General features: G+C 40.3%; 1 protein-coding gene across 1 annotated transcript; it reads right to left on the reverse strand.

Moving 5' to 3' along the window:
- Positions 1 to 678: 678 nt before the first annotated feature.
- On the reverse strand, positions 679 to 15,702 carry LOC5507598 (dihydropyrimidine dehydrogenase [NADP(+)]). Its single transcript, XM_032376261.2, has 24 exons — positions 15,543 to 15,702; positions 14,627 to 14,737; positions 13,953 to 14,126; positions 13,376 to 13,537; positions 13,166 to 13,249; positions 12,708 to 12,820; positions 12,378 to 12,459; positions 11,442 to 11,532; positions 11,262 to 11,369; positions 10,743 to 10,912; positions 9,502 to 9,558; positions 9,366 to 9,419; positions 9,185 to 9,284; positions 8,588 to 8,772; positions 7,412 to 7,627; positions 6,662 to 6,826; positions 5,899 to 5,967; positions 5,352 to 5,435; positions 4,934 to 5,054; positions 3,440 to 3,702; positions 2,753 to 2,932; positions 2,302 to 2,448; positions 1,499 to 1,730; positions 679 to 1,034 (listed from the first exon to the last, which is right to left on the reverse strand). The coding sequence occupies exons 1-24, from the start codon at positions 15,573 to 15,575 to the stop codon at positions 955 to 957; spliced, it is 3,081 nt and encodes a 1,026-aa protein (XP_032232152.2). The 5' UTR covers positions 15,576 to 15,702; the 3' UTR covers positions 679 to 954.
- Between the last annotated feature and the right edge of the window lie 25 nt (positions 15,703 to 15,727).

Raw genomic sequence — 15,727 nt, forward strand, 5'->3', positions numbered from 1 at the left:
GGGGAGGGGTGGGGTATATTCATTTGTTTCGGGGAGGGGTGGGTAAACCTTGCAAGCGTTTGCCGTATAGAAAGCTCTCGCAAACAAATCCACTTATAGATCTCACGAGGGTGTAAGATAAATTGCGCTGCTCAAGGGAATTATTGTTTTAAATATTTCAATAGAAAATAGGCAAAATGACTATTTTCTTATTTACTCTCCCGCCTAATGCGGGAGAGTTGACAGGTATGCGAACGGGCTCCAACTCGCCGCCGATATCCCTTTCTTAGCTATCCGCTATAGCTTCGCCAACCCATATAGTCCAGTCATATGACAGCTCCTGGAACAAATTAGCACAGCAACTTTCTAATGCACTTGCTTATAAGTATACCAACATCTGAGCGATGACGATGGCGTTGTCAATAGTAAAAACAATAGGAGCACTTAAAAATTGTAGGGGGAATTTTCTCCAACGTTTAGGACGAGAAAACTCCATCCGCTGAAAGCGACCTGCCTTTAATTTATGACCCTAACGAGGTCAATGTTCATAACTTTCACAACACAGGTAATTGAATTTTGCAGCCTTGTTCATTCAAATTCATAGCTCCATACTAATATATAACTAGAGCAAAAGCTCTTTTTATGACGACAGCTTTCTTGAGCAACCGGCCTCTCCTAAAAATCATGAAGAGTACATACTTCACAGAATCATCAGTGGTCTACAAGCACTGATTCACTTTATTTGATAATTCACAAGTTATTTATTAGAGTGATTAATGTGCACACCGATCTAGTTTAAAATAAATTGAGTTGCATATTCATCCATGAAAAATAGTTCCCTAAAACGCAGTACAGAACATACCATATAAAGTCGATATATATAAATATATATCCTAATAAACACCACGAGATACATAATTGAGAGATAGGTTAAGAGAATTGTTGGCGATTTCGATGATTCTCTACTACGCGTTGTCACGATTCGGCCGTTACTGCCAAAGGCACCCCGCGATTGGGGACATACGGGGTCGGCCTTTGGACCATCTTGATGCAATCTAGACAAAAAAATTGGTTTACATATATCATAAAAAAGTTGACCAAAGCAAACAGTTAAACACGTCTAAAAGGTGGAAGTCTACCGAAAGTAGATGATTTTTGTTTAAACGTTGAAGTGGCAATCACACCAGTTTACTTCCGGCGGTCCGACGAAAAACTCAACCGAAATAAGTCAAAAGAATCTATTAAAATCCGCACAATGTAACAGGCCATCCGCTCTAAATTATCAGTCACATCATCGAAGAATCTTCCAATAGACACACTGCTTTTACAATTTTGAAATATTTTTCGCGTTTTCCGTCAAAGACCGTCTTAGATTGTAACGTAATTGACCGGAAGTAAACTGGCGCGATTGCCGCTTTAGCGTAATGCTATCCCAGCATAATGGAGCAGACTTTACAAAGGAGTAAACACCCAACTTCCGGTTGGCGTCCTGGTTTCAAATGATACAAGTTCTACTCACCGATGATTGGACAGACGCTCAAGCAGAGGGTACATCCGGTGCAATCATCTGTGACGGTTGGCAGGTGGGTCTCGGGGTCGAACTTGATGGCCTGGTAACCAGAGTCGTTGCACGTCATGTAGCACTTGCCGCAGTTGATGCACATTTCCTCGTCAATCAGGGCAACGACTTGCTGTCTGTTGTCAAGATCCCCGTATGTACCTATACGGTCAAGGGCAAGACCAACTACGTCCTGTGGGGGAGAGGGTAGGGTTAGTATTGGTCTGTGTGGAGGTCCATTCCCGTATGTACAAATAACCTAGGGCAAGCCCAACAACGTCCTGTGGGGGAGAGGGCAGGGTGGATTAGTTAAACAATGTGGCCGTCAATAGAGGTCGATGTTAGGAGGTTAGGGTAGATAAGAGAAATAACTATGGCATGATAGAGAGAAAAAGGGAGGTGGGGTAAGAGAAATACATTTAAAGTGCATCTGAAGGAATAATAGTCGATTCTACCCTGTTAGGGAGAGGGTAGCTGGAAAATATATAAAAACAAGACGATGTCAACCGTACCCTGCGAGGGAAGGAAGCTAAGAAAAGATGAACATAACAGTATCGTTGCCTTGCAACGTTAACAGTGGCTTTTGTAGAGAGAGGGGAGGGAGGGCAAGTAAAGAATGTAATACGAATGGTCGTCCATGCTGTTTATTAGGCGGCTCAGTGGGAGGGCCTCCTCTCCCCAAGACCCCGTAAAATTTAGGAACACAGAACAAATAATTCGGAGGTTCGAAAGGTGGAATGGTGTCTTGAAACACGTAGCAATACCTTGACCGAGGGAGTGGGTTTCGACTGCTTCACTGCGGGACGGACGGGCTCTGGTTCATACTCCTTGCTCAGGATGTCTGAAGAGCTCTTGTGAGCGGCGATGATTTCATTACGCTTGACCAAGTAGGGGCCGAAACTTGGAAGGCCCTGAAAATTAAATGATTCAACAGTCAGCCAAGTAATGACTTTCAACATTATTTGCTTACGTGCATATATAAATGAATAAAGCAAATGTATAAATAGCTTTTTATCTTTCGTAATTTTTTACCTCATGAAAAGCGCCTATATATGAGAGACGGAGACACTGCACCCCCTCCACCTTCTAACGGAAATTTCTAAAATATAGGAGCTAAAAAACCACAGGTTCGCCTCCCCTGTTTTATTTTACTGGTCCCCCCCTCCCCCCACCCCTCGAGAAATCTTTAATCCGCCCCCTTGCCCTTTCTCTCACCTTTCCCACGAGATCAGCTATCTTGGGCACAGGCTTGCCCTGCTGGTGGCGAGGGGTGGGGGGTGACTGCCCGTCCCAGTCGGCGTACTCATCCACAGACTTCATGTACATCAGGCACTTCAGGCCGTTGATGTAGTCATCCACAACGGTGAAGTCCTGGTTCTGGACTGCGCTACAAACCTGACAAACACAGAACGACAATTATGATTGAACGACTCACATGCTAGCACGCCTATTGCACGACTTGTGGGGAAGAATTGCAGCGCCATCTATGCAAGCCAAAAGATGGCTACTGTTTCTACACCATCGGCTTTGGAGGTGCTGTGAAGTCCTTCGACAATATTTGCCCATCTTGATTTCATGGGTTATGTAGAAGCTACGGTAAGACTTCATTGGATTGATGCACCACAGATGAAGGACGAGAATACAATAGAACAATGAGGTAACCTAGCCAACCCAGCTGTTATGCCTGTTAGGACGAGCGGACTTCTACACTTCTCGATTTCATAGGCAGAAAAGAAAAGCTTGCACTAAGAAATGTGACCATTGAGTTACCTGGATGTGACCATTGAGTTACCTGGATGTGACCATTGAGTTACCTGGATGTGACCATTGAGTTACCTGGATGTGACCATTGAGTTACCTGGATGTGACCATTGAGTTACCTGGATGTGACCATTGAGTTACCTGGAGTGCGCTGGCTCCACAGTGCAGGAATTGAAGTGCAGCATCAGCGCTGTCAATACCACCAGTGGCCAGGATGGGAAATCCAGGTAGAGCCCGTCCGATAGCCGACACAGCACGGAGGGCAATGGGGCGGATGGCATTACCGGACATCCCGCCGTACGTTGTCCGCTTTTCACGTCCGATAGCGGGCCAGGCTTCACTGGTACCCTTCAGGCCCATCAGACCCGATACTGTGTTAGTGGCGGTCACGCCATCTGCGTTACCTGTAACGCAAGAATAATGTAAAGCCTTGGTTACGCGCTAGGCACAGGTCGAAATTCTGGTAGGCCACGCTTTTTTTCATCAAAAATACAGCTATGAGCATATTAGGAGAGTGTCTCAGGACATCATGAAGTCTATTGGGGCATAATTGAGTGCTTTGCTTATGGATATCAGCAAGCAAAGGTGGATTCATGATGATTATTTCATGTTTGGCTTTGCCTGGATGAGAAAATAATTTTCTAAGAATCACCACAGCTCTCCTAAATGCTGTCTTTTCTGAAACCAAATTGATTCCAAAATAGTTTACACTGCTATTCTGGGTCTGTATGACCTGGAATTGATTTGTTTGGCTTCGGGGTGAAAAGAATTATAAAAAACCATCTGACTTTGGGGAGAGGAGTGTTGACTGGCCCTCCCCTCGTGAATTTTTCCCTGGATCTCCCAGAATTCTTTGCAATACGTAAAGGCATCTTCGTGGTTTTACAAGCCTTCAAGGAGTGGACATTGTGTCTTGAGGCCATGGAAATGTACCTGGAGGATCAGAATAAAGGTATCTATTTGTGTCTTGAGCTGTGTTTGCTGATCTCTCTCCCTTGTGTGGTATTTTGAGCGTTTTATTGAGAGGGGTGATTCTGCTTTTCTTTCCTTGTTCGATTTGAGATTTGTCAAAGAACCTGTGCTATTATTTGGCTTAAGAGTGGATGCCAACACCTTGGTTGGATGCATATCTGCAAGACCATTTATCCCTTAGACTGTTGCCTGAGTATCTTCATCTTGTTGTGTTTATTTTGCATTTATGAATTTTTTGGGTTGTGGGTATTTCCCAAAGCCGGTACAGGCCGGTTGAGGGGTCAATGTGTTAATAGATCAGGCGGGATGAATAAGAGAATTGTCAGACTGACTCTTGTCTGCACTGGGCGAACCATTCTTTCCACTGAAACCGCCTTCAAAACGCTTCCTATACAGTCAATTCCACTCAATGGAAGCTCATTGTAAAGATGAAATAAAATCCAGTTTTCACAACACTACTATACCAGAAATAATATCGATTCGATCAAAATACCCAAATAGTCATGTTCGTTAACCAGAGTATAAATATAGTCCACCAAAAACTGTTAGTCAACACTGCCAAATTTTCGTCTTTAAGTCTGCTTCAGGCCCTTCAGGGGAAATAATATCGATTCATACTGTCTTTTATAAAGTCACACATAACCATGTGTTTGCCACGCCCACCTTCCTTGGCTGCTCGCGCAATGACCACGATGTCCGTCACATTTGGTGTAAGCTTGGCGAAGAATGGAATCGTGATGGCGGCACGAACCCAGCGGCAAATATTACGCACCAGTTCTGCGTCCTTTGAGAGAACACGAAACGAGTAACAATTAATCTCAGATCAAAAAGTTTCAGAGAAAGGCTCCTTTAAATCATATGTTCAACTTGTGTGACAAATGCCGAGTGACTTGTGTGACAAATGCCGAGTGACTTGTGTGACAACTGGCGTGTGACTTGTGTGTCAAACGCCGTATGACTTTTGTGACAAATGCCGTGCGACTTGTGTAACAAATGCCGTGTGACTTGTGTGACAAATTCTGTGTGACTTGTGTAAGAAATGTTTGGTACGACTCTTAAGCACGAATAGTGTGGCGCTCACCTGTCCACAGGCTAGTCCCATGCCTCTCTCTCCCATACCGTGAGGACAAGAGAGATTCAGCTCCAACGCGTCTGCTCCGGCAGCCTGGAAACAATAGTGACAACAAGCGTGACATGCATGTCACGCCAAACTCAGCGACACCAACTTTAGTCACAAGATAAATCCTCAGTATAGAGAAAAATTTCAGCTTGAAATAAGTAATGTGACAGATTTCGTTCCTAAGGGAACGTAGTTTGTTTGAGTTACCGGGGCTTTCAGTTAGTGGGGAGTTCCAGTTATTTGAGAAGAAATAGGTCAAATTTAGTACCTTGGAACCTGGAGTTTGTTTGAATATCATATTCTCTTGCAATAGAAAAATCATCGTAAGGCTAGTACTTTATATGCAAAAGTAATGTAATAAAAAGTTATAGCCTGAAAAGTAAGTGGTTTTTGATTTGAGATATCATTGCACGAGGAGAAACATTCAATGCCAAATCCAGGGTCGCGTAAATCGAGGACAAGGTTGGACTTCGCACGCTAGTCTCCTCGTGGCATTCCCATAACGTACCTCTGCCATCTTGGCAAGTGTGGTCCAGTCCTCTTTGGAATATCCACACATAATACTGGCGATGAGGATCTGACACAAAAGCACCCAATCACAGTCATGGAAATAATCCAATCAGCTGTTTGTTTCATTAAGGAAGAGGTGAAAGCCACACCTAAAACCCCTTCTTGTTATTCCCCCTTTTTTGATATGTAATTCTACCAAGCAAGTTTTCCGTTTCGGTGTAGTATTTTACAGACACTTGAAGATGTTGGTAAAACTAATAAAAAAAACTTGAAAGGCACACGCCTGTACTTCAAATTTATCTACAGTAGCAAAATGCAACTATTTGGGTTTTCGCTCTTTGTTTTCCAGGCACATTGAGAGTATCAAAATCAAAGTCAGGCAAATAACTGCGAAAATCCAGTTTGTGCTGGAAAAAGGTCTAGGGGGTGCTTGTTCACTGTTTCGTTTTAATCTCAAAAGCCTGTCTGTGGTTTTTTTTATAAACAAGTTTAGAATGAGCTCTAGCATAAAAAAAACATTTTTCACATTGTCCTTCCTTGATGTCATTGTTGTCCTTGTTATCGAAACAATCAGAGCCAGTGCACTGAGCTGTAAAAAAATGTTTTTCTACAACCCCGCCAATTCCCCAATTGTCCTGATTGTAAACCAGCCTTTAAGTTTTCTAATACTGGAGCTGTTTGCATGGGCTTTTATGCTAGCGTAGATTTCAGCAAGTTCATTATAGCGTAGACTTCAGCATTTTCCCTTAGACAGTACTGACCTTGTCAGGGTAGTCTTTCTTGAGTTCTGTGATGGATCGGCACCAGTACGCAGAGGTCTTCTCACTGATCAACTCGATGTTGAGGAACGAGCCTTGTCCGGGGCCGTATAAGTGTCCGGAAGTTGTCCCTCGGACGATACGAGGAGATACATTGGTGACAATATCCTGAAAGGGAAACAACATATGGAAAACTGCATGAAGGTGGAGTCGATAAAGGTAACATAATACCATAATTTAGGTCTAATACGCCAGCAAGAAGATGCCTGATTTTCTGCATTCCAGGATTTTTTTAACATGTCCTCTTTACGTCATGACAATGTCAAAAGCCTGCATAAGTGTGAAATAGGTTTGCAGGCTTGCATCATGGTGAGGGCTTCATGGATATCCATGGTAAGATAAGTATGAGTTAAATGTTGCTTCATTCAGATATTTTTAGGGTTGTCCAATACACTGACAAATGTGTTAACTGCATTGTCTGAGAAAATTGAGATCATTGGGGCATATATACATAAATTTGTCAGAGTATAGGACTAGTATGGAATATTATAAGACTGCTCCTACCAAAAAATCTTAGTCTTTGGAGGCCCCTCCTTAAATTCTCAGGCCTCCTTTGTATATTCAACATTGAAAATTAAAGTTCCCTTTTTTGGTCAAATATTTCAGGACTTTCCCTTTTCTCACCCAGCCCCTATCCCCTTTTAGACAACGAAACATCCCTTAAAACAACAAAAGCATATAAAACACTCCAACCTTATCCAAGCTGAATGTCTTGGTGAGCGCAAAGCCCCAGCCGGCCTCAAATCCCCGCCTGATCATGGCAGAGGTAGTAGTAGGAGGGGCACTTGCCAAGCCAAAGGGGTTAGGGAACTTGATACCACAGATCTCTACACTCAGATCTACTTGGTCAACGGGGGTGAAGAAGCGTGGCAGAGCGGGCTCTGATGGTATGGTGAGGCCATGGAGGGACTGCAAGTAAACAAAGGTACATCATGTTTCAGGTGCTTTTTTAATGACAAGAGGAAGAGACTTGTATTAAACAAAGATGCAAGTAAACAAAGGTACATTGATGACAAGTGGAAGCGACTTGTGTTAAACAAAGATGCAAGTAAACAAAGGTACATCATGTTTCAGGTGCTTTTTTTGATGACAAGAGGAAGAGACTTGTGTTAAACAAAGATGCAAGTAAACAAAGGTACATCATGTTCAGGTGCTTTTTTGATGACAAGAGGAAGAGACTTGTGTTAAACAAAGATGCAAGTAAACAAAGGTACATCATGTTTCAGGTGCTTATTTTGATGACAAGAGGAAGAGACTTGTGTTAAACAAAGATGCAAGTAAACAAAGGTACATCATGTTTCAGGTGCTTTTTTGATGACAAGAGGAAGATGAGCAGCAATTAAGGGCGAAGGAGATAAGAGAAGGAGCAATACGTTGAGACTAGTGTTAAACAAAGATGCATAAAATGCATGCTTCATGTGTTATCATGGAGAACAAGAGGGAGTTGACTAGTTATCAAGTGGTGAGGAGCTGGAATCAATTGGTCAATACTGTCATGTGTAGACTTTCATCATTTTGGAAAATATCCTCCATAAATTATACATGCATTAGCAATAGAATGGAGCCCTTTCTGTTGTACACTCATAAAGCCAGCAGTCTTTGCAGACGCTCTGACTTCCACAGCCCCCCAAAAATAGCACTTGTTCCTTAAGCATGTTTCTATTGTTGGATAAATCGAACTTCACAGTGAAGGGAAAGTGGATTTGAAGTGAAATCAGCTCTTTTCTGAGACATACATCTCATTTGCCTTGCTTTTTTTTCACAAGCTAGTTCCAGAGTTTTCAAATTGAGACACACAAGCATGCAGCATGCGTTTTCATGGAGAACAAGCGAGAAGCTGCAACTACACAAGATCATAATGTAACAGACCTGAAGATGTTGATGCATAAACCATGCAGCCTGCTTTCCATCATTCACTGACTCCACTGTGGTGTTTGCGATGCCAGCCAGGTCACCCCCACAGAACACGCCTTCAGCACTTGTTGCCATGGTTTCGGCGCTAACTTCAGGTAGACCCCACTTATTGAATTTGATTGGCGCCAAAGCTTGTTTGACTAAAGTTAAATATCATCATGTTAAACATAGGCCTTGCAAGCGTAAGAACATAATTTTAAACTCCTTAAATTTGTTTTAGGTAGAAAAAGAAGTAAAATTGAAACATTTTGCATGAGAATCCGGCTAAGCTTGGAGAACTCGCATTCTTTGTGGTCTCTTTATTTTCAGTTTTTTTTCCAAATCCAAGTTTGTGCTTAGTCCAACTTTTTAGTAGGTGAATACTTAATATTTCTTCTTTTTATTATTATAATAAACAACCATTTAGAAACTTGACTTAGTCCCACTTTGAAATAATATTTAAACTTTTCAATGAAAAAGCTGAAGATCAACTTAAAGCCAAGTCATAAAAACAGTGAATGTCCAACACCAATAAAGTTAGTATTAATATTCTTGACAAAGTACGTTTCCTACCATCTTCATTGCTAAGGGTGGAGCCAAAGGCGGAGATAACAAAGGTAGCTTTTATCTTCAATGTCTGTTCTGCATCTTCAGTCCATGTTCCATCATCCAGCTAGAAGAAGGCAATACCAAGAAATGATCAAAACAGAAGAAATTAACTGTCAATTCTATTTAACTTGTTTCCTTATATCACCTGTTCTGTTCGGAAGAATTCCATTGCAACAATCTTGCCATCTTTTACATGCACCTAGAGCAAGAAAGATTGTAAGCCAGGATACTTTTTTATTTATTGTCTTTGGGTTTGTACAACAACTCTACTCAGCACAAACCTGCTTCGGTGACATGAAAGGCAAAAACTCACACTTCTCATCAACAGCTAGTTGCATCTGTCAGACAAAGAAAATTTTAAAGTAAGCAAAGGTCTGTAGGTAAAGGAATATAATATCTGGTAATTCTTCTAACTGACAAAAAGCTATCATAACTGCATCCTAGTCACTCTGTCTGTATCTGACATGATACTTGACAGACAGAAAGTGTAAGAAAGGTAGGGATAACTTAAAGATTCCCTTTCAGCTGCCATTTTCTCATTTTTTAGCACAAAGAGTGAAAGGCATTACATTACCATCAGCTAATTCTGGCAACCTATTGGGCCAATCTTACTAAATATGTTAACTAAAGTATAAAAAGTTATTTTGAGAATGGTAGTGCTGCCGTTTGAAAATACCATGAGACTCACCATATTTTTATTGAATAGTGGAAAATATAATTCAATAAATTTATTTATACAGGGCTTCTGGAATTACGCGGAAAAAACTCAAAATTACGCGGGATTCTTTGCTAAATTACGCGGAAAATCAATCATTATGTGCTGAATTACGCCGGATTTTGCAATACATGTTTCTTTTAAAAATCAAAATTTTGCAGGATTCTTTACTGAATTAAGCACTAAATTACACGGAATATCAACTGTTACGCCCAAACTACATTTTGTTCCTAAGGAAAGCACGAAATAACTTGAAAAGGTTTATTTCATTGCGCGAAAATATCTTAGGCGAGTTCTCATTGGCTCCCAGCCACCAGCCAATTAAAAAAGGTATTTTATTATTAGTACTAGGCCTTGGCGGTTTAGCAAAAACGCCTAGTCATTTTATTTGTTTTGAATTCAGTTCGAAATATTGCACTCTTACAAAGAGTATCTCTCTTCTTTTACGAGAAATAGAGGTAAGAACCCTAAAAGAACACATCAGCTGTGCACTTAAATGTTTTGTCTTTCAAAATTTAGCCAAATTACGCGGAAATTTGTGGTTTACGCGGATTACGCGGAGAAAGCCAAATTACGTGCTTCCGCACAAGCGCATAATTCCAGAAGTCCTGTTTATACGCTTATGTTTTTTCTTAAGGATAACAATACCTAGAAGCAGCGATTAGTTTTAGAAGTACCACTCGCCATTAGGCATTCAAGTGGCAACTATTTTTTAAATATGTTTATATTTTGATGAATATAATAAAAAAAAAATGTATGGCTGATCAGGTTGACTTTTTAGCCAGACTAAATGTCTAGAGTTATTACCTCCTCTGGCACAGCTCGGATATTTGTGAATCCTTTTCTGAAAACAACAAACACTCTTCTGGCCCCGCAGCGCAGTGCTGAGGTGCAACAGTCAAATGCAGTATCACCGGCACCTAACACAATCACGTAACCACTGAGCTGTGGTAGGCTGGACTTGCAAGCACACATTCCTAAAGAGAGAGCATGTTTTAAGTTTACTACTTTAGTACATAAATATCATGATGGGTGAGACATACACCAAGAAAAGAACATAATTCCCATAGCCTAGAGGTAGGTAGACAGAATTCATTAAGGGAAAATGGGGTGGAAAAAAATATTTAATGGCATTTCTTCAATATGAAAAGACTATCATTAGATGTCTAGGAAATCAAGAGGAAACCCTTACACTAGCTATGCACATTTAAGTTTGGTGTTAAAGTATATCAAAAATACTCTAAGGGAGCTAATACCACATGATGAATGTCGATGAGATCACATCATCAACTACAGAAAGGCACCAAGGGACTAAGGCGTACAAACCTGGTTTGCTGCCACTGGATACAACAGGCAAAAAACTCTTTGATGTGTAGAAGCCATTCTGCTCAGAAAGACCTTCAAACACATGGAACTTCTTTGGCTGGGGAAGACCTGTCAGTCAATAACAAAATATTTTATTTAAAAGACTTATTTAAAGAGTACACATGACTACAAAATTCTTACCCATTCCTAGAAAGATTCCCTTGTAGCCATCATTTTTAAGAGACTGAATCGTCAACCCTGAGGATACACCAAGACCTCTCCCTGTTTCAACCTGTAAAAGAACATGAGAAATTCTATCATAAATAAACAAGTGTTGGCAAAAGACACTGTAAAGCTTTTTTGTATTGCTAGACCTATGTTTCAGACCATTACATGAAAAATGACAATGGTAATGATGATGCTCACAAGACAACGATGGAGACTTATAACTACCACAACTGATGACACAAGCTAAGATACACTGGTCTTCTGATCCCAAGGAGGGTTAAATACTCTAACAACAATAGTGTCCAAGCTGTCAACAGGTCTGGTTCCACAATCAATAGGTCATGTACTACCAATAATGTCACACCCAGGAAAAAAGATGAACTACAGGACAACTGATGACACCTATGACAACTGATGACACCTACAACAACTGATGACACCCAGGGAGACTGATGACAACTGCTGGAATAAATGACAACTCATGACACCCATTACAACTAATGCCACCTACAACATGTGGTAATACAAATAACAATAATTGATGACACCCATAATAACTGATGATACCCGGGGAGACTGATGACACCATGACAACTGATGACATAATTGAGAACTAATGACACTTACAACAACTGATGACACCCATGACAACTAATGACACCTACGACAACTGATGACACCCATGACAACTAATGACACCTACGACAACTGATGACACCCATGACAACTAATGACACCTACAACAACTGATGACAACCATGACAACTAATGACACCCATGACAACTGATGACACATACAACAACTGATTACACCCATAAGAAATGGTGACAACCATGCTTTAACGCCAAAAACAAGGTCCAGTCTCAGCTTGCATGTTTAAAACAGGTGTCTGGCTGCATTGATTATACCTTGACTCCAAGATCCATCATGAGTTTCACTTCAAAATCAACCACACTGTATGGCAACCGGAACTGAGGGATTTCAGCAGAGCTTAAAAATCAATGCAACACCAAATGTTATAACAGAAAAAGTTTAGACAAAACCTTGTGGTTTTTTTCCCCATAAATAATATTAGAGTGTGACATGCATTATCATAGCCAAAATACAAAAAAGTCAGATTCTGATGCGCATTGAAGCAATGCGTTGCTGTTGGTCTTGTGAATTTTATATTAATTAGCTCTGCAGCCCTATTGGCTAGGAAGTGCACCTTTTACACTTTTAAGTACTCAATGTAATACCTTAAGCCACCAATGAATTTCTCTTTTTCGAAGATTGTGAGATTGGTGTAGCCAAGACGGCCGAGAAAAGTCGCACAGCTGATGGAGGCTGGACCGCAACCAATAAGGGCAATCTGGTAATGCAAAAAGATCATTCAGTCAGCCAACAGATGACATAGAACATGAATGATATAATGTAGGCAGGATACGTCGAACTTGGATTGGCTCTGCCTGCTGCTATTTTGTCATTCGATTAGATATGGGAGCTGGTACAGAAAAAATATTTGCATTGACTTTGAAGGATGAAGCTGTGTGTTTGGCTCTAGGCAGGGAAATTGGTCTTGATAATACATATTATGCATGGCCAGGATTTGCTGAGAGGGATGCACACTGATATGATATAGAAAAAGTATATATATATTTTTTTATGATTCTGTAGTAAAGCTTTTGTGGCTACATAAAACTCTATCATGCTTTACCTTCGACTTGTAGCTCTCTGGAAGTTGGTCAACAGGAGTGAGATCCGGATCCCGTATCTGGGGCAGCTTCATGTTCTTAAAAATCTAGAACAGTTGGAAACATTTGTCATCAAGATATCTTTAGTTAGCATCTCAATGTCAGTTTTGATATATTTTAAAAACCCCATGGGCTTGAACCCTGTAAAGGACCATGCGGTACTGGTGCCCTACCTCAGTAGCAAACTGTTGTAGTCCTCCGATGTTAATAGGACCCTCCTCTGAGGCATACAAGTTACATCCTCCAACACACAGGTCGCTAGTAGGGCAAACCATGCCACATGTCAAGCCTAGTGGGTTGTCACTGAAAATGGCTTTGGCTGCTCCATAGAAGTTCTGATGATTTAACACAAAAAAATTAATTATTTGAGAAGGTTGTTCTGTCAATCACAAACAAAAACTCTGATATTTGATTTTGCAAATATCTTTTCTCCTAAAATCTTTTGTAAAGATCTATTCTCAATTCTACTTTCTTTTTATAGTGAGAGAAACTACCATCTTGAAGATGAAAAAACTCAAAAGTGCTTTGCAACACTAAAAACTCACTGGAAGTCCAAGATCCATGTATAGCAGTTGAAAGCCTGCTTGGCTAAATCTTAAAGGTTAAATTCCTAGACACTGACAATAATCCATCTAACTTGTTCATATTTTTCTCTAAAAGTTGTCTATACAGGGGAAAAAATCATATTAATTTTGAAACTCATATGCTCTTTAGTTACAGTAATACTTAATTATTTTAATCTCAATTTACCTTGTTCGCAATGCAAGAAATAAAGTACTTGATGTCTAATTGGGTGGGACAGCTCTTCTGACAGGGGGCGTCGACACACTTGAGGCACCGTCCAGCTTCCTTCAAGGCTCCCCTCTCACTCAGCGTAGTGTGCTTGATGTCATCAAAGTTTTTGATGAATGCTTCACTGCATGACTAAAAAATAACATCTATGAATGTAAAAGTGAGAATAGCAGGGTATAAATACAGCAAGGGGCACCCTAAGAAGTAATTTGTGTTCGTATGGGAAGAGGCAAGGCTTATTATAATGAAGATAGAATTTTTTTTAAATTAAACCACTTAAACCTATAATAATCCTTGACAAATAGTATGTCAACCTCTCTCGTTTCACAGCCCCTGTATAGTGATAGGGAAGTAGGCATGACATGGTGATGGCAACAGTGTTTAGTTCAATCACCTTATAACATCACACCAACATAGGATTTCACATGGAGGGAATATTTTAGAATACATAATACTTTTAAACAAAAAGGTCAATCACTATCACAATTAGGTTTTTTTTGAAATACCCTATAAAAGGTCAGTGTCATATCTTATAGGGGACGCAGACAGGTCCACCCAAAACTTGCGATACACTCCCCTACCAAGATACGCTGCACAGCCAATGTTAGAGGCCATGTAGTTAAGAAACTTACTCCACATGATTTATCAGCATTGCGCTTCCAGTGCTTCTTGTTTTTCTTGGTTACTGCAGTAGGAACGATGTTTGCCTTTTTAGGAATGCTTGGATTTAGTGAGAGCAAATTCTGTACAAGAGAGAAATATCATCAACCTTTGATTATTCAAATCAATCCTTTATCGTATTGTACTTTTGTCATAAAACATGGAATTTTCAATTGGAAAATATAAAATACCGACAACTGCAACAAAAATCCCATTAGAAAAAAATAACTGAACCATAAAAATGTAATGTTTGAAAAATAACTCATCTTTCAGTCTAGAGGTTTGATTTTGATTTACGTTAAAAAAGACAAGAGTTATAAGTCATCAGTTGGGACATTTTGATGGAAGATAGGCCTGTCTCTGTCCAGGGCCTGTCGCAAATGAGTAGGTTACAGCCCCTCAAAGCGAGCATGAAATGTCAAATGTAAACAATAGTAAGTAATTATTGTTATGCGCATAATTTGACATACATAAGCACACAAAACAAGTAAAATGCAAAATAACGTAGTGTACAACGTTAACAAATAAATCGTTAGCAAGGTATGAAGCCAGTTGATCAGATACAATATAAATGAATGAAGTGTTCAACACAAAAAAACAATTCTCAGAAAAACAATTCTAACTCGCTTTGTTTTATAAGATCTGCCCATCCGTCTTTCACTCACGAAAACTCAAATAAAAATAGAAGCAGATCTACCAAAGCGATTGCAACAACAACAACAACAAAAAACACGTTTGAGAATTGGGTAACTTTACATTAACCCTGCAAAAGCAAAACAGCAAGAAGTCGGCTTTTGTAACTCGTGCTTTTACTAAGTTGAAGAGGATACTTAAGTAATCCACAAGTCTATGTTCCACATATAAATACCAAGCAAAAAATTAACCTACCTCTATTTCCGGTGAATGAGTAGACAAAGCCATACTAGACTTGTGCCCAAGTTGTAGAACGTTTGAGGCTAGTTTAGGTGGATTTTTCCCAGGAGTAATCTACTCGGTTACGCAAACTCGTGTTATTCTAGCTTTTCGAGTACAAAGCCACGTGACTGCCACGACGCTAGTAATTGGCCTGTTCG

This window comes from Nematostella vectensis, chromosome 1, assembly GCF_932526225.1.
Source record: "Nematostella vectensis chromosome 1, jaNemVect1.1, whole genome shotgun sequence".
Lineage (NCBI taxonomy): Eukaryota > Metazoa > Cnidaria > Anthozoa > Actiniaria > Edwardsiidae > Nematostella > Nematostella vectensis.

Bases quoted from the DNA above. Each gene is read 5' to 3' on its own strand.
- LOC5507598 (XM_032376261.2), bottom strand. From the start codon at position 15,575: ATGGCTTTGTCTACTCATTCACCGGAAATAGAG. The intron at 14,127-14,626 runs GTAAGTTTCTTA...GTTATTTTTTAG, and splicing joins ATGCTGATAAATCATGTGGA to TCATGCAGTGAAGCATTCAT. The intron at 13,250-13,375 runs GTAGGGCACCAG...CAACTGTTCTAG, and splicing joins TACAACAGTTTGCTACTGAG to ATTTTTAAGAACATGAAGCT.